Here is a 16,365-nt window from a genome sequence, read left to right on the forward strand (position 1 = left end):
CTCAGAGAGCCAGCAGTCCTAACCGGCCCCCTGGTTTCCACCGCCAGCCCCTGACTGACATCGCTACGCTGCCAGAGACGTAAAGCAGGATAATAATAGCTGCTCATTCCTCTCTCTATCCCTGCTGGCCAGACATGGTCAAATTGTCCAAAACTATATTTTATTGAATGATAAGTGACAAATGCAGGGGAATACATCACCTTACAGCCTCAGTGAAATCAGATCTATGAGTCCAGTTCAACATATTTAGTGGGTCATTATTTTGGCAGGTCACTGACTCTGACTGATGGGTTTTGTGACAGTCTTGTAGCAAAACTAAAAAAGCCCTTTAGAAGGAAAACTTTATTACATATATTATATTACTATATTACATCATATTGTTGATCAATGGAGTCTTTTGTGGTCTTTTTTTTTTTTTTTTTTTAAACATTCGGTCCTGAAAAGAAACTGGTTCTTGGTCCAATGCCTTTAACCAGTGATACACACAATTTCAACAATTCCCAAAAATCAGCAAGAAAATACACGACACAATGAAATCTGAAATCTGTATTAACAGCACATTATAAGGCGGCGCCCCCTTTAAAACGAAACAGCTGAGACCACCTTGTTAAAGCAGAAGTGTGAATCCAAACAGTAAACAAGTCTGAACTCCTTATTACATTATGGAGGGCCAAATTGGGATTCCAACAAATTTTTGCCTTCATTTCACGGAGAAATAGTGCTTCAACTGAGAACCAACAATTCCAGCCAGTGGTTATTTAATGTGTAGCTCATGTAATCGGCTTTTAGGGATTCTTTATTGTAGAGAAATTGCTCTACAATGAAGAATTCAGTGGTGCGGTGTCACATAGCTCTCTAATGAAATGGGCTATAATAGATTTGATCCGTAAACAGAATTCCAGCCTAATACTGGGAACCTGAAATGGCCACCATATTTAATGCGTCGTTAAATAGCAGATATTACACCGCAAAACAGGCCAACTGTTAAACTCTTCTCTGGGGCACTGGGACAGTGTATGAGTTACTGCCTGCCAGGAGCCATTATGTTAACAGCACATATGTTTGTGGGGCCGTACCTGTTTTTCTCATTGTTAGGATGAAAAATTTCCACCACAGTGGGTTCTGACAGTGTGCTCTCTGCAGTCTTACCATCTCTCCTTACTGTGTCTTTGCATGGACTGTCTAGCACTAACACTATTGTGCACTATTAAGATCAAAAAGTAAAAACTGCATTTGATGCGGAGATAAGGTATGGTTAAAAAAAAAATAATAATAGAGTAACATTTATGTCGCATTCTCTTCAAATCAGAAAACAATATTACTCATTCTGTGTGCTGGAGACAGAACAACAATGACCCTGAGAGTAGATTTATGAGGTCTAGACTGCCTGCACCGAGTAAAATGAAACCCCAAACCAGTTTTGCTTCTTCAACAAGGCCTAAAAACCAAGTACCTGTGTCTGCAGCTACAAAAGATACCACACTGGCTCCAAAGGTCAGCATGCTTCAACCAAAGGTTAAACAGTCTTGACATTCCTCTCCACTTTTTAAAACCCACAATTTCTGCCATCTTTCATCTGTACAAATGAGTGCGACTCGTGAATGGCTTTGAGAAAAGGTTGTCTGATAATGTGTCTTGTTATCCCCATTTGACTTTTCACCCACCTTTAAGTGTTTCCATTTGCAGCTATAAAAATCTTTGTCTTACAACACAGTTGGTAACAAATCAATACCAGCTACCATTATTTAACATCTATGGTAGACTCTTTTGTCTGAAATGAGTCAAGATGCCTTTTACAAGCTAGTATTTTTTATTTAAAAAAGGAACACTAAGGTTTGCTGCTCTTAATTTAAATATAATATCCTTGACTAGACTCTGTAGAGTACTTCCTAAAACTCAGTTTCCCTCCCTCAATTTTTTATAAGCAGCCCTCAAATTACAGAAGACATTCATTAAATTTCCAACTGGACATGATAACATCACATCATATCTTACCTTTCTGCTTCGTGTTCATTGAAACTACATAATGCTTAGACTGAGTAAAGTCATGATGTTTTAATGGCAGCATTCTAACAAATGGAAATGCTTTGTGATCATATTGGCACTTAAATATTTGAGTATACCACTCCCTGGATTGCATTGGTTTAAGGTGGTATAGACATAATAATAAAAATAAAGAAACTAAAATAACTTTATTCCTACAGCGTAGTCATGTTGAACCTAAAAACTCCTGCAATCGTCCACCTGTGCTGAAAGTGGAATCTTCCACTAACTGTGTTAAGATGTAGTGGCCTAGACCACTCGTCCGAGTTTTAAGAATTACATCTGAAGAACGGCTGCACGAGTGCATTTATTGGCCAATTCTGTAATTTCATCGTGACTTTGGTATTCAGGTAAAATACATTTCAAGTGCAGCTACAGTGAATTTTTAAAATATCTAAAATCCATCTTTGTATCCCCCACAGAACACAAAAAGCCTTTTATTATTATTTCAGGCCTGAGTCACACTTCAGTCACACAGCCTGAAGTGTGACACACAATAAAAAATGAAAGTGTGAATCGTTTATGTATTGCGATTTCTCAATAAAGGCCACCAAACAACATCATAATATTATTACCCTGCAAGGCCATGACTGATTGCACATAAGTCACAACCTGAAAAAAAAAAGGGGGGGGTGCTTAATGAAACTATTTGCACACATTAGTGTCCATGTGACATCATCATATTCAGTTGAAAGGTTGTTGGACGCGTTTGCTTTTAAAGATCTTATTACTGAGATACATAATGCTAAGGTCTTTTGCTATGGAGTGAGTTTTAGTCTAGAGGTAATAGTAGTAAGTGATTACCAAAGTAAATATTTCATTATCTGGCTTAGGCTGCTCATAATGATATTTTAAGTATCTATATTTCAGCCTTGGGTGTGTTATAGGCGTTTTCCATCTTCCAGTCTTTGTTTACAAGCTGGAAAAAAACACTGATATGCACATTGTTTGCTACTTGTGATGTAACATTTGCCACGGAGTACAGAATGATTAGAGCTAAATTAACTAATAGCATTGCGATGTGACTTTGGATATACCAAGGGTTAGGGCCTTGCACTCACGCTGCTCTAATCAAGAACCTACTGCTTGTTTGCCGGGTTTATAGCTAGCCAGTTTGTTCCTATTCGCACAGCTGGATATGAAAGGTTCAGACCATGTTTGTGAGTCAAAAGACTCTCTGTGAGACTCATGAGATCACTAACGAAAGTAATGAAGGCAGGTTGCAACACTTCATTACAAAGACATAAGGAATGCATTCAAGATCAATGATAATATCTAACTGTGTTGGTGTATCCAAGAGTGGAAATGCCCTTTAAACTCAATAAAGCCTGACAATACCAAACATTATTTAGAAACGACACAAGGCAGGTGTGTCTCACACTAATTACCTCAACAGGTGGGTTGACTCCCTTGCCAACAGTTATAAAAGGTAACCACAACACCCAGCGTCATTATTTCTGTGGATAACTAGATCCATTGTCTAAGTTTCTCATCCAATGACGACAGGACCGATGACGTACGAGAACATGCAACCGAGTGTGGCTCTGGTGAATTCGTTACACACGTCTCACTGCTGGAATGCCATCTGAAGTAAGAAGGAAGTTCAGACTTATACCCAGGCACTTGCGGACAGGCACTTGACAGATACTGAGGTGTGGTATGCGAACAGAGCTATTTTTAGGGGTTGATGTGGGAGCTTTTGATTCTTACCTGCAGCCTTGATAAGAAGAAAACAGGCAGAACAACTACTCTGTCAAAATCTTAGAGATGTGACTACAACACGCTTTTGTTTTTATTTCATGTGAAAAGTAGGAGCTCTTTTGTTTCTGCATCTGTTGCAGGCTGCCTTACTGGATGTTGAGTGTTTCCGCAGCACTCCCTGCCACCATACTTGCTATCAATAAACAATGAACAATCGCACCACTAACAGCTAGAATGTGATCTGATGCAGCAGAAGGAAGCTGCACAGCATCAAAGCTGAGATAAGAGCAGGATTTATTTGATCAGTGTCTTTCCTCTCTTTGCATGGACACACAGATAACCTGCAGCGACAAACTCTGCATGTTAGTCTGTTTATACATAAGCAACACAAACTTGACACTATCACACAAGCTCGTGCTGCAGCAGCGATATGCAGCACTCCTGCTCGTCACACTTTTCTCAGTGCCGCACAAGAATAAACTTGCAAATTTAAAACAAAAGGACAATCGGTCATGTATCGACAGTACGTGACTGCACGGCAGGGAATGCAGTTACGTGACTCCAACAGAGCCTAATTTACATCTGTACTTCTTGATACATGGGAACCTCAGATGGTGATTCCTTTCCATCAATCAAAGCTCACCAAAGTGATAAATAGCCTCCTACTCATGCCACTGCGAACGACTCTCCTGTCAGCAAAATGATCGTGCAATGTTTTTGTGTTTTGATTAGTAGATTAATGACTAGTGGAAAATTAAACAATAAGTCTTAGTCATTTATTAAACCTTAAACGACAGATTCCAGCTTTTCATTTTTAGTTGTGCTGCATTTTTCTGTGACATTATTAAATTTGAATGATCTTTATTTGATCTTTTTCTTGGACTGGTGGTTGAACGGTTGGTTGGAGCAGGTGTGCTTGAAATGTTACAACTACCAGGTGCTATACAATAGTAAAACTGGAGTTCTGCGAAGTGCGATGTGTTGATTATTTTTCAGGCATTGAGTTGTTTTTTTGGCCAAGCACCTGCCCTGTTTTTTTTTTGTTTTTTTGGTGTGGATGTAGGTGTGTGTGTTTCTCCCTGTCTTATCCATATTTTATTTGGAAATGATCTGACCTGATAAATTAAAAAATAAAAGATCAAGGAGACCCATTACAGTCATTCACAACTCTATATTTGTTATTTTAAACATGTCAAATCCTCATTTATCCTATACAGGGCCTCACTGAAGGCCTTGCTTCATACACGCTCTGAAACAAGCTGGATGGAGCTTCTGTGTCCACAACCATAGAAATAACCATATTAAGGATATCTTCTCCCTTTGACTTCATACAGATCCAAGAACAGCAAAAAAAAAAAGAAAGAGGTTTGAAACCAAGTGTTAGGAGAAGACTGATACCTAAGGTTGTGGCTCACAGGGATTACTTGTACACACCTTGAACTCATTTAAACTCATTCTTAAAAACTTTGGCCATGTTTAATAAACCCAAATCCCATTGTAAAAGTATGTATGTGAGAGAAAATAAAGAAAATATGTATAGATTCCCTTAAAAAAATGATAAAATAAAAGGTACTTTTAACTCAAGCAGAGATGCCCGAGCAAGCGACTCCTCAACTGCCAAGAGACCGATAGCTCGTAGATGAAAATCTTCCTAATCTATCAATAAACAAAGATGACTTCAAGATTTTATCAATACAGACTGCAAGGAACAGTGAGGAGCTACTATGCACCACGCTAAAACATTTCAAGTTGGGAGCATGCTTCACGCACAAAAACCCTGCAGCACAACAGAAAAAATAAATAAGTGAAAAAGAATTCACTCGTGCTGCACAGCCGAGTTACAGAATTAATGCAATTTTTTCCCAATCTATACTCACTAATCTATAATGACAAGTAAAGAAATACTTTTAGAGGGTTTTTTTTCCCAAATGCTTAAAATAAAAAAAAAAAAAAGGCAAGCCTCTGAGTATTGCATATGAGGACAAAAACGAAGCCATTTAGTCCATGGAAATCTCTAAAGACCCCTGCAATACATGTAAAATCATATATAAAGCTCTGAGTGGTCCCAAGAGCACAGTGGCATCAATATTTATGAAATGGTATACATCTGGGACCACAAGGATACTTCCTAGAGTCAGGGATGTGACCAAGAACTACTTTTAGGCTCTAGAGCTTGAGTGGTAGTCAAGAAGGAGAAAAGACTATTTGGATAGAATTTCAAGCACTACAGTATGTCTGATGATGTCATCAGGGTCCTTCTTAGTGCCAGGGAGACTGGTCAGACTTAAAGGAAGGAAAAATGCAGCCAAACACAGAGAGAGAGATCATAAAAAAAAAAAAAGAAAGAAAACAATGTCAGCAAGCCTTTTCAGCCTTGCAATGATCCAAAGTACTGAGCAGAGGCTCAGGCTGTCCTTAGGTAGCCCACCCAAAACCCACGATCTGATTAAATTGGAGAGGAATGGACTGGCAGTTGTATAGCCATGTTTACCCATAGTCATACATTGCTTTATTCTACACAGCATTCATCTACCTCACATCCACGGCCGATTCAGAATCACCAATGAACCCATCATGCATGTCTTTAGGTTGCAGGAGGAAATCGGAGTATCTGGAGGAAACCCATGACGTCACAAGGAGAACATGCAAACTCCAGGCCCCAGATGACCGGGAGATTCAAACCTGCTGTTGCCTCACAGCGAGATGTTTCGATCTAATCTAGATGCATCAATCTAACAAAGACTGAGAAGATCTACCAAAAGGATCAGGTAAACTGCCCTAATCCAGGCGTCCAAAGTTTGTAGAGATATACACACAATGATGGATGCTCATATTAAACATTTACATAATAAATCATTCCCATGAGCCAAAATCACAGGTCTCAGACTGCTCTAAATGCTCCATTTCAGACATTTTTTTGTACTCTTGGATACGTATGATGTCCGGGAGAGTGCATATCCGTAATATGGTCAGATCAGCCATAAAGATCTGGCTATGAGCACAAAAGGCCCATTCACCTGCTGTTCAAACCTTTAGTAGCAGCCAATCAGAAAAAGTTGGCTTAAAGGGAGAGAAGTAAAACTGGCTCGTTTCAGAGTGAGAATGAAATGAGGGGCTGAAAGCCCAGTTTAAGACATATGGGGATTATTTTGAACTGCCATTGATGGAAAATCAACTTTAACAGAGTTTAAGACTAAAAATATGTAACTGGAAATTAGCATATTAATCACAGTGTGATAAGTATGATTATCATTAGTATTGATCTAGAGGGAGATGTAAGTGCACAAGTATAAAATTGAGAGCAGAAGAGTTACTGTTGCCCATCATGAACACAATGAGTTACAGAAACAAAGACAGGCTGAGAGACAACTTCCCATTTATCATCACTCCTCCTCCTCCTCTGCATGAGAGGTAGGAGAAAAACCACAGCGCTGTCACTCAACTCGCAGCAGTTTATACCCTCCAGCGACACATGAACTTGGAAGTATGACAGCCAGGCTGCATTAGTACGAACATGCACAAGTGTCTACACGCACGCGGTCAAGAGCCAATTCCATGACATGCACACTTGTCTCTGCACAGACAAAAAAGAGTCTCCTTGGCCCGAAAATCTGTTTACAGAGACAAACTGTGATCTGCAATAAATGCTTCAAGCTGAAGTTTAAATGAGGCAAGGAGGCAAACTGAATTTAAGAAATCCCCACATTTACTGTCAATTATATGACACATGTATGCAATATGCACTCAAAAGCAAACTACTGTACTGGATACACTGTTAGGGACTAACCTCAAAACTTTGTTTTAATTCCAGATGTTGTACCATGAATGTCAATCAAATTCAACTTCCTAGGGTGACCCGAACAAGCCAGTACATGTATGACTTTGTAGAAAAAAATTATTTGGTTATTATTTGGTGAACTGAATCTTGGCTTTGTAACAAGTAACAACATGTGGATACATTAACACAGACACATGCTGTGCAGTCAAGTTTAAAACACAGTAAATGGTTAGTGGCGTGATACTTGCAGAGGTTTTGGGGAACTGAACTGATCTGGAAATATTTGATTATATTTTGGCAGACTATCTAAACTGGAATACAGACCAGGATATACTGGCCTCTGTTTTTGTTTAAATCCATCTTTAAAATCTATTAAATTACAGCAGTAGATCTAAACTGATTCTGCTGTTACGTGACGGTAAACTGGATGACTTTTTGAAGATGTTTCCAGGAAGACTGGGCTTTTTATTGTTACTTGCATGCCAAGCATATTCTGTACTCAACTTCCCATGTAAAAAAAAAAAATACTACCTCAAGACTTCCACTTACAGCACTCATTCACATACCAGTTTTCATCTACCTGTGCCCTTGCTTGCCCTTTTTGTGAGTACTAAGGTGACTCTCTCACAAATCACATGGAATAAATACACATTTACAATGAACACTGACAAGTCTTGTAAATCAACAGGATGCAAAAGAAACTGTGAAAGCCGGACAGAGGAATCCATCTGATCACACCACAAATGCCCAGCCTTGATATATGTATATCACCTGGCAACCAAAACCAATCAGAACCATTAGAGAGTAGTACACAGACACACCTTTGCAAAGCTGAGGCAAAGGCTGCTCACCTGAGCCAAACCTCAGGAGCGTTGACAGAAACCCACATGGTGCCAAGTGTGACTGACATCCCTGCAAAGCCATGACAGTTGGAGCAATGTGAAACTTACCTGTAGCTGTCTTCAAAACAGCCCTGACAGCTTGCACTGCATGTCTTTCGCTTTTACGTGTAACTATCTGCGCAAAATGCTGGTAGCTTTATTTTTTTCATTTTAACCGGCATGCATCACATCAGGTAAACTGCTTCCACAAACCCAGACAAATGGGCTGTCAACTCTGCAGCCCTGCAGGGTTCACACACATGCACAAAAGATACATTCTCACTCACTCACTGCACCACATGTGAGGCACACCTGCTGGGGCTCCTGTCCCAGGGGACTGAGGCTCATGTCAGACACACACTCTGACAGAATTAATGATGAATTACATAGATATTAGCACACAGCCTGAGGTAACACTCCTCCTGTGCCACACACACACACATTTTGCATATGGGCCCCACACGGACATACATTCAGATTTTTGTGCAGCTAAACAGCAAACATGACACGAAAAGAGTCTGAGTCAGCTGAAGTCGCAGGACAATACACACACACACTTGATGACAGGTATTTCCACTTGAGGTGAGGCAAAATGCTGTGCTATGACCTCAGTGTCAGTCACTTCCTGTCTGAAGGAGTCAGAGGTTAAACAGTCTTCAGTCTCTTTAAGCCCTATAGACGGGACAAAGGGACAGAGTGCAGAACCCGCCTGCTGTTATGGAACCATCCTCCCCTTGTTATCCATGTAAGCTTAACCTACAGTCCCCTCTGAGCTGCTCAGGTGGGTCTATAAAGAAAACTGGGTGAATTAGATTATTTAGTATTAATTTTCAGTTTAGGAAAACAAATACACATATTTTTAAATTTAATTTATATTTCAAAGACACTTTATTCGGTTTTCTAGTTTGCACATTCATGATGAATATTTAGATATGTGCAACATGTAAGCAGAAATACAGACACAGTGAGCCAGGCAAGTGTGTGTTCAGCAGAACAACATTAACTATGTTGTTCTGTGTTTATACCACTACACATCAGGAGCACTGCTCTGCTTGCTCGTGGGAGCACCATAACACGGAGGAAGCTAGCAGCAAAGGGTCAGCAGTCTGCAGGTATTCCACACTTGCTTTTCTTTGAATGCTTACAATAATTTTTCATTTAACCGCAAATTGTGGTCAAGTGAGGTGACACGACTGAAAAGCTCTTGGCTTCTCTCTTTCTCGTGTTCAAACGCTTCTTAGGAAGCTGTCAGTATGATAAATTTTATAGTGCTGGGCAGCGTACAGACATACAGTCGTGTGAAAAAGAAAGTTTTCATAGAACTCTATGCAGTCCTGTGAAAAACTAAGTACACCTGGCGCTGCTCCTCTAATGCACTTGATTGAGTGATCGAGTGTGAGCACTTTGAGAAAAGCAGAAGCTTTTGCAGTTTGCCGCTCTGGAGCATTCAGGTGCGTGTTAATGCAATGCCACAATCTTCCCAGGAGTGGACGTCCCAGCAAACTCACCCCAAAGTCAGACTTTGCAGTGCTCAGAGAAACTGATAAAAAAACATTTCGAGGACCATCGTTCTACACCAAGAAAGATTATTCACAAGTGGAAAACACTCGACAGCTGCCAACTCTGAAAAAATCTATGTCACTGTTGATCACTCGTTGTTCAAACTGGTTACATGGCACGTATTTATTCTACCGTTCTTCTTGGATGTTTCCCTCCAATCACTCAAACGTTTACCTGCTGACAGGTTCACATAGTTTGAAATTTCCATGCATTGCATTCCATTCTCATCACTTTTTTGGCACAGGGCAGGTATTAGCACTAAAACAATGCAGCCTGCTCGCATATCACAAATGGACATGCTGGCTGATTTGATCACATTCTGGAGTAGATTTAGTGAGGACACAGGGTTAGGACCTTGAATGAATAAGTTGACACACACACACAAAATAGAGACCCAGGTGTGTAACCAGTGCTGCTATCCCTTCAGCTGTCAGTCAGCAGGGCCTCCTCACTAATCCTCTGCCATCACTCAGCTGCATCTCAACTCTAATCTCACCAGGCCAAAGCTCAGGAGAGAGGTGCTCCTGGCTTTAAACTGAGAGGATGATGGCTAATCTCAGCCACAACACCCCGGGGTAACCTTAGAATGTCCACAGGGAGTAGCTGCAATAACCCTTGATCAAAGCGATGAGAGAAAGACCTCCCAAATTCAGCAGACACCTTTTGAGAGATGGAGGAGTAATACGTTGACTCACTTTGAGTTGAATTTCTAGAGCTGTTACCTTGAGAAGCACACTTGTCCAGGCACAGTCTCATGAAAAAAAGGCACCAATATCTCTCCTGTGCTATCAGACTAGCCTCTCATTCAGCAGAATTGCCTCACTGGCACTTTGACTCAAACCAACAAGCTGTCAATATTACAATTTTCCAGGTTACACCCACTTAACATAAACAAGCAGGATACAGCCTTCATTACTCCTAAACAGACAGGCTGGCTTGTTTCCAGCTGTTTAAAAAGCATACAATAAGCAACCTGAGGCGGTCTGCACTGACTGCACCCACTATAGCTGATAAGTGTATAGTCCCAGACACAATGACCGGCAACCACACACATACAGAGAAAGCCTGTAACATTCTTGTTAAGGTCAAGTATATAGAATAATAAATATGTGCTGTGATGTGTTATGAATTATACACAACTATATGAACTGCACCGCTAGAGTAGACCACTTTCATTCTGAAACAGCTGTTTATTGGTATAGTCCACAGTGTTGTGGTGCAGTTACAAGGAAAACTCCTTTTGTGTCCCACAAAGATCTAAGGTCAAATATACAAATGTCAGTTCTAGGCTCTCTGAAGGAAATCTCAACAACTGAACACACAAACACACACGTTATAAGTCTTGCACAGCCAGGGAGTTTGGGTGTTCAGACCAGACAGGGAGGAGCAAACAGGCAGAAGGTGCTGTATTTGTTACACCGTTATGAACCAGGAAAACCTTTGTGCCATTGTGCCAGTACATGACTTTAGTGACAAATAAATAAAGGGAATTCAAACAGGTGCGTTTGTGATTGCCTAACATGCACCTTTAAATGCCCAACCAGCCAGGAGAACAAAAATTAAAACGTTTGAAGAAAAAAAAAAAAAAGTAAAAATAAACGTGTATATTAGCTGATGTTATATAATAATATCTTCTTATTAGAACAATGTTACATTCTTGGTGCACAGAGACAAATGCACATACTGAAAAAAACTGTTATTCACTTTCCTATATTAACACGGAGTGACTGATTTAAACGCAGATAAACACAACATATATGCACACAAACGGTGGGAGAAACTTGACTTACCACTTCAGTAGGACGGAAGAATTTTGGGTCCACCTTGACGTGTACCACCCCTGTCTCCTGGCAACGGCCAACCTCTTTCTCATCCTTTCCCTCCCACCTGGAAGAAGAGAAATCTTAGCAGAAACTGAGATTTTCCCACACCTGCTCAAAGGTTCAAGCGCCGTGATTACTTCTTGTGTAGTTTGTTTCCTTATGGTTTCAAGCAGACAAAACATGTCGCCTGTTTTTTTTTTTTCCCTCAAAACAAAACAGCAGTCAGAAACCCCTTCACCACACGTCAGTATGTTTCAGGGAGGGAGGGGTCAGTGAGAGGTTAAACACGGGAGGGTTCTTTCGTTTCCCACGTCAGGAGGCTTAGGATCGGGGGGTGTCTGATGTTGATCAGTTTTTAAGGCCTCTTGGGCAAATCTGTGAATTTGAACTGCAAAAACAAAACAGACACGCAGACTTACACAATGGTCTTTCCCACATGGCTGAAGGCCTTCTCCACAAACTCCCTCACACTGTGCACCTCCCCTGTTGCTATGACAAAATCCTCAGGCTCCTCCTGTTGCAGCATCAGCCACATAGCCTGAAAGAGGCAGAGACAGAGACAGAGAGGTCAAACAACTGAGAGATCATAAAGACAGTTCGCTGCTCCACACTGGACCATGCCCAGCTCAGTCCTGACAGACAGGAAGTGAACCTGCGACCTCTGAGCGGGGCATTCGCCCATACCTCTGCCCTGACGTCACTGCGGGGGGCTCAGGGGACACATACTGTGGGAAAGGAGGACAGAGCACTCCCACAGGCCCACTGTGTTGCTGGCACACAAAAATGCACACGTGGCCATGAATGCAAGCGCAGTTTTGTACAACTGACGTACTCAGAAAGATATTTTAAGACATACATAAAGTGAAAGTAAAGAAGTTGATGAAATTCCACAAATATATTTACAAATACATTTTCCAACATCCTAAATCCAGAGTTGTGTTTACTATTTTTAATTACACTGCGCAGGCAAAATTATTATTAGCTTATATTACCCCCCCCCCCAGTGCAAGCTATTACTTTAAGACCCTTAATATACCCAGCACTATATTAAACAGCTAGTGTACGTGGTTTCATAATATTTATGATGAACTGGAGCCAACAGGTCAGAGCTGCTGACCCCTGGCGCATCCAGCATGATTAGAAGAAACTCACCAGGGACACAAACACAGACGCTCACGTCTGCACGCTTTAAAATGGCAAAAGAAGACAAAATGAGAATGACCAAGTAGGCCTACTGTTAATTTCTTAACGTGAGGACAAAAGCATATATTTGAGACTTAATTGTTTCGCTGTGTGTTTATTCATTTCAGTTTATTTTTTGCTTCAGATTCTCAATTGTTTGAAGAAGGAAAAGAAAATACTGTGAAACTAAACCCAGCTGTTATATTAAGTCACAAATGTCGACATATTCTCCGACTCTACATTATTTCCCCTTCAATATCTCAACAAAGAGGCCATGACTTGTAATTATAAAATATAACAGCAGATGTAAATCTGTGACATCTTATGATTTGAACTCAGAGCTCTGGTAAAAGGTCACATTTAAAAAAAAGCGGTTATGTTTGAAATATTGCAAACCAAACAAAGAGAAGGAAGTTTAAACTGCTTGATGAAACGACCAATGAAACAGGTGCTTCGAGAAGTTTGGGTGAGCGTTAAAGCTTCCTACATCTCATGAAGGTGAAACCATTTCCCACAGCTTTGGTAAAGGCACATCAGGGTACGGACACATGAAGTTTTAGCCTCAATGTTGAGTACGTGATCGATTCCCACGTGCACTGACACAACCACACAAGAACCGTGAGCATCAGTTTGCAGTTACACACTACAGTTTAAAAACACCAAGACAGGAGGAAGGTGGAGAGTTGGCTTCCTCTGTTTCCACTGAGGTCACTTAATCACTTTGCCTTTGCTTGTCTCTCTGAGGAGATCGTTTATGTGCTCTACTTGGATTAGTAGCATTAAGTGAACTGAGAGTGCGTGTCTTCCATGCAGCTGCATGAGGTTTTATGCTGTATAGTTGGACAAAGTAGAAACTGTCTGTTTAACTCTGTGCGTTCAGCAGATGCTGTGCAGTAGCAATCGAATGCGTCTTTCACAGAAATTTAAAGACAAAAAGCTTAAAGAAATAAATAAAGGCCAAAACTCATGGAGTATTAAAAATGGTTATGTTCTATGTTACAGTTTTTAGGGAACTGATAACTGGATTCTCCAAACATGCAGCCAAAAGTGTTGAGACTTTTCTTTGTAATCGTTGCATCAGATTTTCATATCAATCAGTCACTGTCACCAGTAGTGGTTGAGATATTTCACTCTTGACTAAAGTGTCAAGAAGCCATGTTTCTCCTGCGGCAAAAGCTGTGTTACGCTGTAACCTTGTATCCGGAGGGACTGTACGTACAGGCTGTGGCATTGTTTAAGCACAAGCCTTCTCACAAACACACCAGCAGCAATGGAATGAACTTCCTCAGGGAGGCGAGGGCCATCCTATCTCAGGATCGTTCAGGGTCACCTCAGCGCTCAGCGTTGATGACTCCCCTGAGCCTGACCTCTAACCTCTCACCCTCTGGCCTCTGATGAACAAACCAGACTCTCACACTGCAACGCAAGCCAAAAATGGCACCTCGGCGTGTAACTGACAGCAAAACAAACCAATCAGGGTGTCATCAGAATGTGTTTCACTCTGCTGCCACAGCTTCTGCTTGTCAAGTTTACGGGAAAATGGAATTCTCTTACAAATGAGTCTTTCTGTCAAATATTAACTTAACAAACAAACTCAAGAGATAGCAGAATATTTCATTAGCAGTCAGACTTTAGCATTAACCATCCTGAATACTGGCCAAGTGAAAATTATGCTATATTTTCATGGCTTTGGCCATGATTATGCATTCTTTGAAAGCAGAAAGCCCCATGGGTCAAATGGTGCAAACCACTTAACATTTTAAGACCACAGTGACAACTGCTGATGGAGACGCCGCACTCATTTACTGTCGTCTCTCACTCTCTCTCTGTATATACAGGGGCATATTAATTCAATAATTATGTGCTGCATATTATATATAGATATATATCAATATAATATAATCAATATAAAGATATATTGAATATCTTTCAAGCCCAACAAAGCTAATCAACAGATGTCAGTGTCATTCTTTTTTTTCCTTTTCTTGTTTTTTTTTCCCTGCATTAAACAGTTTATACAAAATAACTGAACTGCACCACAAAAGTAGCACACATATTACACTACAATATTTTAGAAATACATCAACAATCTAGACGTTACATCAGTGCTGAGAATTTAATCAGAGGTGAGTTCTGCCATTTCACAATATGTCAGTGCTTTCATTTTCAATGTGAGCAGAAATAATTATCAGTGGAAACAGTAAAAACATCAAACACCGACATCCACTCTAATACTGTTTTGATCATCTGACTGGCTGATTATTTGAACATGTAATGAAGCAGGCTCATTCCCTCTTCCTGCAAACCACACTGATGGATATGTAGCCTGCAGTAAACTGGATGCCTGCGATGATGGGAGTTGGAAACGTAGGTCTGCTTCTCTTGCAGCCAGAGAAAATGTTTACGGCAGGAGCTGAGTGATACGGGCTCTGTGGATTTTTTTTATTTAAACAAGGACATGTACTAAATATTCTGATGTGTATTTTTCCTTCTTATTGTAGTGGGAATGACGCAGAGTGAAATGGAGGACTGGTTTATTCATCTCAGCCTGTTCAGCAGTAACTTCTCTATGGATACTCCAACATTTCCATGTCATTCTCGGCCTCTTCACAACACCCCACTTTCCTTCTTTCACCTTTCACCCCCCTCTCTTTTCCTCTTCTTCTGCTCCTCCCCCCCTCAGGATTGCTCTGCTTCATTAGCTATCTGATAAACAGCCCAGAGGTTCAGCCCTTCACACTGAACCCGCACCTTCCTGTTCACATGGCCACAGGATGACCCCCATCACACACTCCACACTTGACTGCAGCTCAGAAACAGCCACCGACCCCAGCGACCACCGTGGACCCCTTTACCTGAGTTATATTCTGACATACACAAGGGGGAAACCAAGCTGACCAGAGTTCAGCTGCTGTGTTGTCTTCAGAGTCTGGAGAAATCCAGGGACTAACAGTGGAAGTGCTCTAAAATTTGTACTTCTGTTTAGCTCTTGTTGCTATTTGTGTCAATTTGACATCTAAAATCATAAAAATATAAATACAAGTGAGCTCTACTTTACGAGTTAATACAATAGGCTCAAGTACAGACACACAGAAGCCATTTTAAATGCTGCCATTAACCCAGTACCAGTCCTATAGTGCTCATTGTGTGCTTATACTGCAATTTTACATTAAAATGATTTAATTAGTGAATTACCACTAATTAAGATGATCAATACTATGATGCAAGTTTTAGTTTAAGGTTTCTGTTTGTGAATTATTCATCATTCAGTAATAAGTAATCCTATTTTCTTCATTTTATTGTTATTAAAGACCTGAAACACACTAAACCAGTAACCAGTGGATAAGATGATAAACTGAAAACACATATTTCCAAGATGGTCCCAATTTGCTGGAGA

At 40.6% G+C, this 16,365-nt stretch overlaps 1 protein-coding gene across 1 annotated transcript in view; it reads right to left on the reverse strand.

The window, feature by feature from the left end:
• The window catches only part of gmds (GDP-mannose 4,6-dehydratase), a 180,672-nt gene that overhangs the window by 26,334 nt on the left and 137,973 nt on the right, over positions 1 to 16,365 (reverse strand). Inside the window, exons 8-9 of the mRNA XM_030727636.1 lie at positions 12,206 to 12,324; positions 11,754 to 11,850 (exon numbers count right to left, since the gene is read on the reverse strand). Coding sequence (XP_030583496.1) covers positions 11,754 to 11,850; positions 12,206 to 12,324 — 216 coding nt within the window. The remainder of the gene's footprint in view (positions 1 to 11,753; positions 11,851 to 12,205; positions 12,325 to 16,365) is intronic.

This window comes from Archocentrus centrarchus, chromosome 4 (assembly GCF_007364275.1).
Source record: "Archocentrus centrarchus isolate MPI-CPG fArcCen1 chromosome 4, fArcCen1, whole genome shotgun sequence".
NCBI classification, from domain to species: domain Eukaryota; kingdom Metazoa; phylum Chordata; class Actinopteri; order Cichliformes; family Cichlidae; genus Archocentrus; species Archocentrus centrarchus.